The sequence below is a fragment of the Trichomycterus rosablanca genome, chromosome 4 (assembly GCF_030014385.1).
Source record: "Trichomycterus rosablanca isolate fTriRos1 chromosome 4, fTriRos1.hap1, whole genome shotgun sequence".
NCBI classification, from domain to species: Eukaryota; Metazoa; Chordata; class Actinopteri; order Siluriformes; family Trichomycteridae; genus Trichomycterus; species Trichomycterus rosablanca.
Genome location: NC_085991.1, coordinates 54,631,888 through 54,646,887, shown reverse-complemented (window position 1 = coordinate 54,646,887; position 15,000 = coordinate 54,631,888). Strand labels below are relative to the sequence as shown.

Sequence of the window (15,000 nt, the reverse complement as noted above, 5' to 3'; positions counted from 1 at the left end):
CGAAAACCAGACGACAGAGTGCAGAAGATTTAAGATTTCGGAGTTCAGAGGGAAGTGGGTATGTTTAATGTAAAGAAGTAAAATAATCTTCCCATTAAGATTATAAACTGGTGAGTGAAATCGAACAAAATCTTAGTTTACATGCCATTGTGGACGATAGATCATTTTTCAGACTCCCAGCAAGTAAAGTTTGGACCCCCTGGTGTAGAACGTGGTATCAGGTTCTATTTAAGTGATGTTTAGATACAGCAGGTGTGGCTGGTAGCTAAGAGGGCGATTACGTTTCCACACAGGGTCAGGTAGGCTGAATGAAAACATTATTTTTAAAAAGCATTTTGTGTTTATTTGTCTGGTGTTTGAAGGTAGTTTTATGATCTGAATCATAGAAGTGTGAGAAACAAAGACAAACAAAGCAAATACTTTTTCCACAGCAGTGTGTATTCACCGTACAGAGCTCCACACGCTCGTCCGATTGGCTTCGTGCTGATGGAACCAGAAGTGGCCTCGTTCCGTCCGGGCGAGGTCCCGTCTCCCGCTCGGCTTCTCGCAGGGTACGGCTGCCCCGACGTGACGTTCACGTTCACATCGACGTACCTTCAGGTTTCGTTACATACAACCAGGAGTAACGTCGGAGTCGGACGTTCGTACCAGAGCATCGGGAAAAACATCGTCAACTTCGATTCCGATTTAAATAACGACCATCGATATGTCACACGGGGATTTAGGTGGTTTATCCCATTATTCATAGCAGATACTTTAGGCAGAATCGAACGTGTCCACTGGGGCTGCACGATATATCGGTTCAGCATCGTCATCGCGATGTGCGCACGCGCGATAGTCACGTGGCGGGACGTGCGACGTCACTTAACGCAAATGATATAAAATACGTCACGCTACAACTTTTTTGCTGCTCGACACCGAACGAAAATTCACGCCGTCCTCATTTTCCATGACGTATCTACACCAGTGTGTTCGAAATCCCAGTGAGCCGCATCGCCGTCTTACCGCCTACACGTGCGGCCGCCTCAGGAGAGAGGATTCTAATCGGTCATTGACTTTTATAAGGCGGGTTATTCGAACGCGCTACTCAGCGATTCCATCGGGTTTCGCGTTTAGCATCTTGCCATTAAAACCAACAGAATGAGGTGGGACGGCGCTAACATGTCAATATAGCATCTGGATTCTGTACAGAAAACTCTTACATCTGCTGACAAGCCCAAACCTGCAAATAAAAACACGTCACTGAAGTCGTGCGTCATTCTGTAGTCCTCGTTATGCCCATATTTGGAGACCCGGGTCTAAGCCAGATTTCCTATAGGAAAAATGAACGGGGGTTTTCAAAAAAATCGACTCTGACGCGTCCTGTGCTGAATCAACATGTTCAGAACCCTGCACGTTTCGTCCCGTGTACATTCTTCTCCTGTACGTCACCGGATCCTATAAATTACGAGGTCGTTAAAGGGTCGTAATACTAATAACGCTACACGAAAGCTAACGCTACTGCGCATTAATTAGACGTCACTGAACCACACCAAAGCCAGGCGTACTTCAGTTTGGTGACCGCAAACCGAAGGCGTAACACCCGACCGTCCTCGCTTTCTACTTTAATGGAGCTAGCTACTAAAGATATAAAGTAAAACTTGTGAACATCACCGCACTGTTACGCCGGTGAATCGCGCTGCTTCGTGCGCTTATTTAAGAAGCTTCCGGTCTAGTGACGTCAATTCAGTGCGCAGTAGCATTAGCTCACATGTAGCAATACTCATATTTTGACTCTCAGAGGATCCAGTGATAATAGACAGAAGAATCTATATAAAACAAAACCTATCAGCTCTGGAACGTTTTTTATGGCTACAGGATGCGAGAGAGGCGATTTTCCAAATCTCAGTTCATTTTTCCCATTAAAAATTTCTCTTAGACCCGGGTTACCAAATATGGGCGTGGACTACAAAATGACGACACGACTTCAGTGGTCCATTCTCAAGACCCAACGTAGACTGTAGGTAGTTTAAAGTGGAGTCTGTCTGAGCTCACTGAGGCCCCCTAGTGGTTGTTCCTGCACAATTCTGATTCATTTACTAGCGGTGTGAACTTTCTATGAAGCGATAAACGGAGGTCATCAGTCCACGGTCCGAACAACAAGCCGATAAGGTCCCATCAGTTTCATCTGAAAGGTACGACCGAGCTTCAGGTCAACACGGCTTCGTACTGTAGTGGACTGGTCATGAGTGTGAGGTAGTGAAGATACTTCAAAGCGCACCAAGCTGGTCCTGCACGGCGAGGGTGCGTCTCAAACCAGCGGCCCCAACTCTTACTGGAACTCTCGAACCACTTTCTTTCTCAGTTAGCAGCCAACTGGTTCATTATTAGCAACCCTTATGTTGTCAAGGGTGGTGCCGTGTTTATTTGCGCTAACCCACTAGATATGGGTTCGAATCTCAATGGCACTGTCGGCCGGCTGGGCGTCTACGCGGACTTGATTGGCCGAAGCCCTGCGATGGACCCTGTCCGAACTCTCACTGGAACCATCGCCTGCTGGGGACAAACTGACAAACCGGTTCATTATTAGCATCCATAATACTGTCCCTTGAGCTTGGGTGGTGCAGCGGTCTATTACGCTAGCTAGACCTGGGTTCGAATCTCAACGCTAGGGGCCGGCTGGGTGTCTACCACCCTGCGAGCCACAGTATTCATGCCTTGCGCCCAGTGTGTCCCAGTGGAACCGGACCTTGGATACCCTTGGAACCCTGACCAGGATGAAGCGCATGATGGAAATGAAATCTGCTGGATCGTAAATATACGGACAGCGTTTCAAACTGCTTATGACTGACCGAACTGGGGCTTCTCTGTGCCCATATAAATAGGACAATCTACCCAAAAAACACGTCTGCAATGTAATCTAATTCGCCAAAATGAGGCGACACTGTCCAAAGACTAGAGACAGAACCAGCACCAAGCTTGCTCGACCGTGTGCAGCAGCTCTCGCTTCTCTGGAGTCGCGGTTCCGTACTGGAACGTCCCGGGGGCGCGGCCCGGGGCCTCCCTGAAGGAAGAATGGGGGCTCCTTTGTGCCGGCTGCAGGTACCGAAGCCCTGCGCATGATACAGCCACGCCCAGCGGTTAGCCTCGGTCGCAGAGCCCGGCCTGGAACGAGGCGCTGCGGTGGTGTGGCATTTCAGACGGCTGGAAAAGCGCTCGTACGGGTTCTTTCCTACCCCCCGAGCATCCCCCCCCCCCCCCCGCCCTCGCCCCCGCCCTCGCCCCCGCCGTGGGCTTTAATAAAGATAATTGCAGCGTGTTCCGTGGCACCGGCTTAAATCCGTTCTGCAGCGACGCTCTGAGAGAAGGAGCAGCCGGTCAGAGGGCTACGAGATTCAATCTCACGTCCTTGTGGATCCCTTGGCTAGTAGGGTTCCTTTTGTTCCATCACGTGGAGCTTGTGACAGAAGTGTGGACTCCACAAGACCTCTGATGGACGTTGTGATGGGGCACTGTGGTTCCACCTCTCGCCCAGACATTCACGTGGTCTTGAAGGACCAGTCGAACGTCCCCATTGCTGCCCAGTTCTTTCACTGGCAGGGTCAAGGGGTTTCATCTCATCCTCAACGAGTCTTGGACGCCCAACAACCTGTCGGCCCAACAAGCGCTCGTACGGGTTCTTTCCTAGCCACCCCCCCGCCCCCTCCTGTGAGGCTTAAATCCGTTCTGCAGTGACGTTCTGAATGAAGGAGCAGCTACGAGATTCAATCTCACGTCCTTCTGGATCCCTCGGCTTCTGATTCTATCATTTCCATCATGCGGAGCTTGTGAACAGAAGTGCAGATTCTGACAGAAGTCTGGACTCCACAAGACCTCTGAAGGACCTCTGATGGACGTTGTGATGTGGCACCGTGGTCCCACCTCTCACCCGGATGTTCACGTGGTCTTGGAGGACCAGTCGAACGTCCCCATTGCTGCCCAGTTCTTTGACTGGCAGGGTCAAGGGGTTCCATCTCATCCTCAACGAGTCTTGGCCGCCCAACAACCTGTCGGCGGTCGGTAGCCCACAAAAGGGTCTCGGTGCGTCCAGGTGAGTAAGGTGCTGGACTAGTAATCAGAATAATCAGAAGGTTGCTGGTTCAAGCCCCACCACTACCAGGTTACATGGATAAAGGTGTCAAATGCCTTGGGGAAGGACCTTTCCTGCGCCAGCATGACCGTTCGGTGTAGAGAAGGTCCAGTGCTGAAGATGTTTAGCCTCATCAGAGACATTTGCGATGAATCGCGATGTCACCTGCGAGTCAGACCTTTTGTCCAGCATTAATGCAATGTGGACCTAGTGGGCACAAATTCCCACAGTCGAAGCCGTGTGTCGTTTTGTAATAGGAGGTCCAACAAGGCTCACAGTCAGAGCGCACACACACACACACACACTCGGAGGGCGTGATGGTTTTTCGGAGGTGGTTTTGGTGGGAAATCTGGACTCTCCTCTGCCGAAACGCTCAGAGTGTGTGTGTGTGTGTGTGTGTGTGTGTGTCAGGAAGTGGCGAGCAGAAGAAAAGTCCACTCACCAACGCCCCCCCCCCCACTCGCCGTTTTCCCACCCCGCGTATGGAGAGCACGTTCAGCCGCATTCTCAAAATAGCTCGGTGACGTGCAGCGTCCTGCACTGGAATGCCCTGAGACAGGAAGTCGGGCCAGCGCCGCCTCGCCCGATTGGCTGCCTCCTAAAACCTCGGCTTCACATCGTCGCCGCCTCACGGCGCTCACGCCAAGCGGTCAGAAGTATGCGGACCCCTGAGCGCCGGCGTCTCGTTCCTAAAGTCGGTTCTACGCCCACAGCTGGAAATCTGTCTGTACTGTATGACACACTAAATGTGTTGGACTGTCACTGTGGGGATTGTGGTACTCGTCACTGTTCCAGTACCTCTGCCCTGCTGACTAGCGCCCGCTCTCTGACACGGGGCCGGTGGCACCGATCGGCCTTCGAGTCTCCGCGGTGGTGGGCTAGCATAATCACAGATCTCCAGATATCCGGTTTTCCGGTTTATTTCTCCACTGTTCTCTTAGTTTAGTCATAGCCAGTTCCTCTTTTCCTGCTAGAGACCTCGATGGCGTTTGAGGGGGGGTATATTTATACTCCGACGCATTCCTATTCGCTATTACTTCGGTAGATCGGCGCGTGAGGTCGGTCTCGCGCAGGCAGAGTCACGCGCCGATCTCCACCTTCCTCTACTTCTGTACAGGTGCCTCGGGCTACTAACCAGGTTACTTACACGCCGTCTTTTCCCGCCCAGCAGACTAGTGGTTGGTTTTTTTTTCCCCGCAGCAGCCACTAGGGGGCGCCCAGTCGACCGGTAGCAGAGCTAGGAATTAATTTTACAAGCTCAGCCAATCGTAGTGGGTAAGCCAAGATTCAGATTGATCACATTTCTAGTTGTATGTCCAGGGGCCAGTAGGGGGCGCTGATAAAAGCTGCAGTTGTGAATCTCAGTATTAGAACTAGGTTTTTTTGTTCCCGATCCCGATCATTAATTTTGATCCTGATCCGATACCCAGTCTCAAACCGGTACTTGTATTTTCTAGATATTGTCTAGATAAGAACTGGATAATACTGTTCACACAGTGCACACTTCAACTACATTACAGTTATTCACATTAATCCAGTGTACATGTTTAACACCTGAATATCTCTGCAGTGCTGTAGGGAAAACATTACCTGCATCCAAACTATTGTTTAATGTTCTTTTATTTTTACATAATAAAAGTAAACAAACGTAGTGCAGCATTGTAGCAGTAACACTAGAACACTCAGAATGAAGTGAAGGTTCTTTCTGAGGAAAATCAGCATCTCTGCCGTGTTAGCGGACGGCCGGTTCCTCTTCTCATCATATAATAATAATAAACTCGCTGTATTCGGCTGAGTGGTTATTTTTTTAGGTGCCGTATCAGATTGGTAGTAATTGTAGATCGTTTGGTTAAATGATATCTCCTTTGTTTCTTACGAGCCACCGTACTTGTATGCGTGTTGTAACTGTAACAAACTCTTCTGTGCTTGTATTGTGACGACGGTTTGATGGACGTTTCTACGCGTAGTGAGTGTGTTTTGACCCTTCGGGGCTTCCATAGTGCATGGAATAGCGTGCTCGGCTAACGCGATGACTCTAGCTGTCCGCTATTCGGTACCGTAACAGAAGAAGTTAATAAAGTGTTAAATGCTCCCGACGATTAGTGAATATATCGTGTATTTATTTCTTTATTAATAAGCGAGTGCGTCACTACCACGCTGGGTTACATAACTAAGCCAATCAGAGCGCTCGATACTGAGATGTCGTTCACTCTTGTAAATCGTGCTGTACGTTATGCTCCTGAAGTTTTCATACTGGGATTAAAAGTTATTGTTTTGTAAACCGGAGTGATCCTCGACTCACACACCGTATAAACAGTTAAATTCTACAGTAATGAACGCAGCTCTGCTCCCACCGCCTGGTGAAGCGCTCACACTGCAGACGTTACACTTCACTGCTGGACTTTTTACCTTCCAGTTTAAACTATTTCCGCACAGTGGACATGCTGACGTAAAACAAAGGATCGGATTACGATCGGGATTAGTGAAGCCGATTCCGATCAGTTAAAAAATGCCTCGATCGGCCCCGACATCCCTAATTAGAACCTAAGTCCTGCCGGACCTGATGAAAGGCGTCTGTGTTCTTTGTGTGTCCTTTGCAGGACGGTCTGGACGCTCTGGTGTACGATCTGGATTTTCCAGCGCTGAGGAAGAACAAGAGCATCGACAACTTCCTAAACAGATGTGAGTATCCGTTCTGACAGATGTCGTGTGCCTCCCCCTGCTGTCCTGTGTTTCAGATAACGGTTCCGCCCCCTCCGGAAAATAAATAAATAAAAGAAATAAATAAATAGAATCCGAGAGAGCCGTTGGGGGAATCGGAACACCCTTCCCACTTTCGAGCGAGCCTCTATGAAAGCAGAACCTTTAACGGTTTAACAGTAGGTGCGTGTCTACATCACGTCAATAAAGACGATGGGAATGAACGAGCGTTCTCGCTCTCTAACCTGGAGCGAGATCCAAACGAAGGATCGTGTACAGATCGAGAGACTTCTGATTGGCAGTTGCCCGTCTACCGAAGAGTGGGCGTCCAGCAAATTCAGTCCAAGGGCTAACGGTGCTTCTACATTATTGTTATATTATAATCAGTACTTGTTTTCAGAGCTGGACTAATTACTGGATAGCTGAGGGTTTAAATCTTGGCAGTCTTTCTTGGGCCCTCGAGCAAGGCCCTTAACCCCTCTGACGTCCAAATTAACTCACATACGAAGGTAGGGCTGTCGCGCTAACCGCAATTTAGAAATATCGCGGTATAGACCAGCCAACCGCAGGGCGTGCCAAGCAACCGCATCACCGCGATGTTCACGTCTTTTCTTTCTTCCTTCTCTTTTTTAATTTTTTTTTATTGTTGCAGGGTCCATCTTGTTTTATACGCTTACATTCGGGCGTAATAAATGTTAAATAAATTCATAATGAAGATGAGCTAAGAGCGACATTTTCCCCAACAACTGTTTTAAAATGGAAACAATGGCAACATTAATTATAGGCAAGTTTATTAATGATTAAATTAAGTTCACACTCAATAAATACTTGTAATTTAGACCATATTCAAACAGCCTTGGTGAACTAAAACACTTAATGACGGTTAATATGGCATTGCAGCCTGCAAATATTCTCTTTCTGGTTTGCTGGAATGATTTAAATGTATTTTTTTGTTGAATAAAAATGTATTGAAACGAATAATAACTTAAAATGTAGTTTATATTGTTATGTTAATTATACCTAATAAATAGATGGTTAATAGTGGCGCATTAATAACCGGGCTAGATTTGCTCTCTCTAAAGTCGCATGCAGGTACAGTACACGTGTGTATTAGTGTAACGAGCACCATCAGAGAGACTGTTAGTGCCGCCGGGAACATCTCTACCCCACTCAGATCCTCTCTAAACCACAGCAGGTGAACGTGTTGGTTCTTCTAGCGCGCATGATAACGCAGGTTTAAACTCTTACAGACTTTATTCTTTATTTTGATTAGATGTGCGTTTTTAGCCTAAACTCTTTTTTTTTTCGTTTCACGGTGTATATCTGGCCTAGGCTAGAAGCTTAATTTAAACCTTATTTAATAGAGTAAAGACGCGCATCCCTGCTCTGTTCTGTATTTAACATTAAACACGCATTTCATTGGTCTTAAAGCCGCCTCATCTTCGTCATTATAAAGCAATAATATACCGAATCATAGCCTAACAGTAAAGCTTGTTTATATATAGCTCTAAAATCCAGATCCATTAAGTATATGTGAATATCGCAAGGGGAAATTCTTTCACCACGACAGCCCTATAGGAAGAAAAGAGTATTACTGTGGTGTACATGTGCATGCTGTGTGTTTATAGGCCAGGAAAGCCCTGTTGGACCCTTGAGCAAGGTCCCTAACCCTCAGTTCCGTTCTGTATTAGTTGTAAGTTGCTTTGATTAAAGGCGCCTCCCAAATGCCGAAAGAAGGTCGCTGGTTCAGTTCCGGCCACGGGTTTAGCGCTTCGCTTCTGTATACAAGAAATACCGTAACACCATTATTTGGCCAAAAGTATGCGGACACCCCTTTTAAATTAGGAGTACAGTGCTTTCAGACACACCCCAACTCACAGGTGTATAGAATTAATTCTATAAAATAAATTCTACGCTTTAACTTCGTTGAAACAGTTCGATTGTCCCCTAATGGGCGATAGTGGCTCAGCAGTCAGAACACTGGCGACTGTTACGAGGTGTCTTCCACTGTCGGACCCGTGAGCAATGTCCTCAACCCTCGCTTGCGTAGTTGCATCCCGAACGCAAACACTGAGACTGGACTTTTAGTAGGAAGGTTGCTGGTTCAGTTCCCACCCCAGCCACTGAGCAAGACCCTCGGATGAAACTGACCTGTAAATGTCGTAGGTCCATAAGGACGTGGTTTGCCAGCTGGTGCCCAACATAGATGTCCAGTACTAGAACCACTGAGCTCCCACCGGCACAGATGCTCTTATCCAAAGCGACAGTTACGACCTAATACAATTTGAGCAATTGAGGGTTAAGGGCCTCGCTCCTGGGGCCCGACAGTGGCAACTTGTGGGTGGTGGGGTTTGAAACTGAAAACCTTCTGATTGCAAGTAGTAACCACTGAGCTACCACCAAGCTACCAAGATGCCTTTATCCCAGCAATCTAATGCAATCCGAACTATTGAGGGTTAGGGGCCTTGTCGGGGGCCCAACAGTGACAACTTCTCTGGTGGTGGGGATCGAACCAGCAACCTTCTGATTGCTAGTCCAGTATTTTAACCACTGACCTATCGAGACGCTTTTATCCAAAGTGACTTACAACTGTGATCATGTACAAACCGAATTATTGAGGGTTAGGGGCCTTGCTCGGGGGCCCAACAGTGGCAGCTTATTAGTGGTGGGAATCAAACCAGCAACCTTTCGATTGCTAGTCCAGAATTTTAACCACTGAGCTACCACCAAGCTACCAAGTTGCTTTTATCCAAAACCACGTACAATTACGACCTAATACAACTTGAGCAATTAAGGGTTAAGGGCCTCGCTCGGGGCCCAACAGTGGCAACTTGTTAGTGGTGGGGCTCGAACCAGCAACCCTCTGATTGCTAGTCCAGTATTTTTACAACTGAGCTACCAAGATGCTTTTACCTAAAGCGACTTACAACTGTGACCGTGTAGAATCCGAACTGGAGGGTTAAGGGCCTTGCTCAGGGGCCCAACAGTGACAACTTGTCAGTGGTGGGAATCAAACCAGCAACTTTCTGATTGGTAGAAGGTAACCACTGAGTTACCAAGATGCTTTCATCCAAAGTGACTTACAATTCAAACTGTTGAGGGTCAAGGGCCTTGCTTAGGGGCCCAACAGGGGCAAATTGTTAGTGGTGGGGCTTGAACCAGCAACCCTCTGATTGCTAGGCCAATACCATAACCACTGATCTACCAAGTTGCTTTTATCCCAGCTACCTAATACAATCCGAACTATAGTGTTAGGGGCCACACTCAGGGGCCCGAGAGTAGCAGCCTGTGGACACTAGATCGCCCCAGGTTCTCAGTCTGACCCGGCGTGTGACCCCTCGCTCCGGCTGACGCTTCGTCGGAGGCTGAATCAGGTCACATGATGAGAAGAACACGAGGTTCAGCGCTCGGGCTGCTCCCGCGGCTCCGCCCGGAATGTGCCGGGATCCGAACATCTGGATGGAACGGCATCATCTCCAGCGCTCCCAGCCTGAGCGGCTCCTTATTTTTAGACCGGCTGAACTGGGATTCCTTTGTTCTCGTCCCGTCTCTTCCTGCTGGCTCCGATTCCACTCGTGACCTGAATCACAGGCCGCCGCGCATCATCATCCCGCGGACCTAACCCCGCCCGCGCCGGGTAAACACCCAGAATCCTGCTGGAGATGCTTGATGTTGGAATACCGTATTCCCCTCAGCACCGGCGCATTCACACGAGAACGTCATTAGTGGAGGAACTTATGAGCAGTAATAATGAAGAGAAGAAAGAACCCAGCGGTCACCCTAGTCACTCATTTTGGACCTATAGAACTCTGGTTCTTTGAACCTTGGTGCTTTGTAGAGAACCCGCCTGCAGTTCTACCAGTTTTCGGGAGCCGAGGATGCGTCAACGACACGATGTGGACACCCTTGCGTCTATAACAGCCTCCACTCCTTCTGAAAACGGCTCTGTGGTAATTTCAACACGAGTTCCAACACAAACCAACCCCATCGAACCAGGTCTTCATTAAACTGTAGAAATGGAAGCACATCATTGACTTATTCCAGAGATGCGAACTCGCACACACAGCGACTTCAGACTCGACTCGGACTCGTTTCAAATGACTCAGACTTGACTTGTGACTCCCAAAAAATGACTCGTATACAACAAAAGTCAGCAGCATGTGTTAACATTAGTTACATCTGACAATTACTTCACAGGAACAACCGGGGTGAATGGAACGCTCCTACAGAATCGGCACTTATGGTTGTAAGACGCTTTCTGAACCAATCAGAGCTTCTGATTGTAATTGTTAGTAAGAAATGCTGTTACTTGCATTTATTCAGGGAAAAGTTTGGAGGTTTTTAATTATAAGCACATTTACAAAATAACGGATTCTGTTCCTAATGGGACGCACGCTTATAAATGTAATAGCATCTGGAAGAACAGAAGCTAAGGTAAGCAGCGGTTATTATGTTTTTGCTGTGTTTGGGATTTTGGCCGCTGTGCCGTGATTTATCGAGCGCTTTTGTTCTGTAATGAAAACAAAACGTATCAGTTGAAGCTTTTAACTGGAACCTTCTTGTTACAGGAATTACATTCATTTACACAATGGGGAGGAAAGTAAAGACACGAAGTAAAACGGCTAAATACACTCGCTAATCTGTTGTTGTTTTTATCTGAACTTACAGATTATTTCTTTATTTCTACACTACATTTACAATACATGTTTTGTGTTTATTATATTGACTCGTGACTTGACTCGGACTCTAGCTTAAAGACTCGTGACTCGACTCGGACTCTAGCCTAAAGACTCGTGACTTGACTCGGACTCTAACCTAAAGACTCGTGACTCGACTTGGACTCTAGCTTAAAGACTCGTGACTCGACTCGGACTCTAGCCTAAAGACTCGTGACTCGACTCGGACTCTAGCTTAAAGACTCGTGACTCGACTCGGACTCTAACCTAAAGACTCGTGACTTGACTCGGACACTAACCTAAAGACTCGTGACTCGACTCAGACTCTAACCTAAGGACTCGTGACTTGACTCGGACTCTAGCTTAACTCATATTTTGTGAGTTGTGAACATCTCGGATTTTTTCTCATTAATTCCATAATCTGGTTAGCAGTAAATGGATATCCACATACTTCTGTTCATCTAGCGTAACAATCCTCTCATACTGGTGCTCCAGTTTATCCAGAGTTCCCAGTAGCAGAGGGTCGGTGGAGGATAGAAGCTTCCAACATTTGCATGTCAAATTCTCTCAGACCAGATGAAAGCAGCGCCCGGCTAAAGCACTAGTACAGAGTCCAAGACTCATCATCAGCGTTACTCTCACCATTAAGACGTCAAGCTAGCATAGTTCACTAACAACCGACTCGAACACGTACAAGCTCCGAATTTTTTAAACGTTGTAAATGTTTCAGAATGTCCACGCCTCCAGCAGATGCTTGAACGTTCCTGAGCTGGACGGTAGGGTTCTGATCTCAGATTGACGTTTTTCTTCTCCGTCCACAGATAAAGACACCATCAGTAAGATCCGGGATCTGCGCATGAAGGCCGACGACTACGAGGTGGTGAAGGTCATCGGCCGAGGAGCTTTCGGAGAGGTGCAGCTGGTAAGATCAGAGCTCCAAAAGTTTGGCCGTGGGTTCCTAAACCCAAACATCTCAGATTCCTGATGGTGGACCAGGAGGTCTGGCTGCCAGTCGACGTTCTGATTCGTCCCTAATTGGCTCAGTAGGGTGGAGGTCAGGGCTTACCTGTTACAATGTGGTCATTAGAAGGGGTGTCCATATATCTTATCTACCGCTATCTGGTACCAGGATGTTGTGATGTGGATCATCCTACAGTTCGTCCTGGTTCTGTATCTCCCACGGCTTTCTCCATGATTTTGGAGAAACCGAAGATCCTCTGTTGCCTCGATGTCCAGTCTGCCAGAGATCTTCTGTTGGGCGGTTGTGGTTGGTAGCTTGTCCACAGCTGTTTGGGAGATACCTCAACCCAGTCGTCTGGCCACAACGATCTGGTCCTAATCAAAGTCCCTCAGGTCTTTATGCTGACCAGATCTGCTGCATTCGACACAGGAACTCTGAGGAACCTCCATCAGCTTGGCATCCAATAGATCCCTCAACCTCACACGCACCATCAGCCCAACATCTAATAGCTTCCTGACGTTTGGACTGATCAGAACCAGGATTAGAAGCTAGACGGTGTGTCGCTGAGCTCTCTTCTGCGTCTGCAGGTGAGACACAAGTCCAGCAGTAAGGTCTACGCCATGAAGCTGCTGAGCAAGTTCGAGATGATCAAGAGGTCGGACTCGGCGTTCTTCTGGGAGGAGAGAGACATCATGGCCTTCGCCAACAGCAGCTGGGTGGTGCAGGTACGGCCGCTCCGTCTCAGCGTGGTGGTCCTCACGAGGTCCTTCGGGTTCCTCCCTCTCCACGAACTAACGCGTGTGATGTTCCTCTGGCTCCCCAGCTCTTCTACGCCTTCCAGGACGACCGCTACCTCTACATGGTGATGGAGTACATGCCCGGCGGAGATCTGGTCAACCTGATGAGCAACTACGACGTGCCCGAGAAGTGGGCGCGGTTCTACACGGCGGAGGTGGTGCTGGCTCTCGACGGCATCCACTCCATGGGTTTCATCCACAGGTCTGCTCACACACACACACACACACAACTCATCATTCTCCTCCTAGGGGAGTTCGAAAGTATGTGGACGCCTACCCAAATACTCGGTTTAGGTCCAGTGTCCTGCACGAACGTCTGTTGTAAACCATCACTGCCTGATTCACGACTGAATGGGCACAAATTCCCACAGGCTCTACCAAAAAGTGTTTGATCAGGCTGGTACTAGTGCCCCTAATTTTGGCACAGGTCGTCCAACAGGCTTACGATCAGGTGTCCACATACTTTTGACCATTCTTTTGTTGCTTTGGCTATCCCCCCCAAATGAGTGAAACACAAGATGAGGTAATTGAAGTACCTGGAGTGAACGTGTTTAATATACACCTCCTTGTTTCTACACTCAGCTCCACTTACCATATAGAAGCACTTTGTGGTTCTACAATTACTGACTGTAGTCCATCTGTTTCACCCTGTTCTTGAATGGTCAGGACCCCCACAGAGCAGGTATTATTTAGGTGGTGGATGATTCTCAGCACTGCAGTGACACTGACATGGTGCTGGTGTGTTAGTGTGTGTTGTGCTGGTACAAGTGGGATTTTAAACACCTCACTGTCACTGCTGGACTGAGAATAGTCCACCAGCCGGCAGCGCCCCGTGGGCAGCGTCCTGTTCCCACCGATGAAGGTCTAGAAGATGAGCGACTCGAACAGCAGCGATAGATGAGCGACTTTACATCTACAAGGTGGACCGACTAGGTAGGAGCGTCTGATAGAGTGGACGGTGAGTGGACACGGTGTTTAAAAACTCCAGCAGCGCCGCTGTGTCTGATCCACTCGTACCAGCACGACACACACTAACACACCAGCACCATGTCAGTGTCACTGCAGTGCTGAGAATCATCCACCACCTAAATATACCATTGAAGAACAGGGTGAAACAGATGGACTACAGTCAGTGATTGTAGAACCGCAAAGTGCTTCTATATGGTAAGTGGAGCTGAGTGTAGAAACAATGTTATGGCAGCATTAATAATAAGGTACATGACTGAGATAGTGAAAGTACCTGGAGTGAATGTGATTTAGTCCTTTGATGTTTTTGGTCTGTACAGGGACGTGAAGCCTGACAACATGCTCCTGGATAAAGCAGGTCACCTGAAGCTGGCTGATTTTGGCACCTGTATGAAAATGAACAAGGTATGGGTGTTGGTTCTATTCCCTTTACCCCTGAAAGTCAGCACATGTGAATAGGTCAGGCTCGTTGTCGTTATTTCTGAGTAAATATTGACCGCCGCGTCCCGGTCTCGTTCCAGGACGGCATGGTACGATGCGACACCGCAGTAGGAACCCCGGACTACATCTCCCCGGAGGTCCTGAAGTCTCAGGGCGGCGACGGTTACTACGGTCGGGAGTGCGACTGGTGGTCTGTGGGAGTCTTCCTCTACGAGATGCTGGTCGGTGAGTCCCCTCGCTTCCACACACGCTCAGATACGGGCAGTGTTCAATCATCTGGACGCTGGTGGACGTGGACGGGACCTCCACGGTCCACGGTGACCCGCTGAAGACCGACGGAGCAGTTCAGCA

The 15,000-nt window shown here is 48.4% G+C and overlaps 1 protein-coding gene across 2 annotated transcripts in view; it reads left to right on the top strand.

Annotated features, from left to right (window-relative positions):
* Positions 1-15,000, top strand: part of rock1 (Rho-associated, coiled-coil containing protein kinase 1) — a 100,910-nt gene that overhangs the window by 40,557 nt on the left and 45,353 nt on the right. For both annotated transcript variants that reach the window (XM_062994553.1, XM_062994554.1), the window contains exons 2-7: positions 6,709-6,790; positions 12,306-12,406; positions 13,033-13,170; positions 13,269-13,444; positions 14,529-14,613; positions 14,730-14,874. In XM_062994553.1, coding sequence (XP_062850623.1) covers positions 6,709-6,790; positions 12,306-12,406; positions 13,033-13,170; positions 13,269-13,444; positions 14,529-14,613; positions 14,730-14,874 — 727 coding nt within the window. The remainder of the gene's footprint in view (positions 1-6,708; positions 6,791-12,305; positions 12,407-13,032; positions 13,171-13,268; positions 13,445-14,528; positions 14,614-14,729; positions 14,875-15,000) is intronic.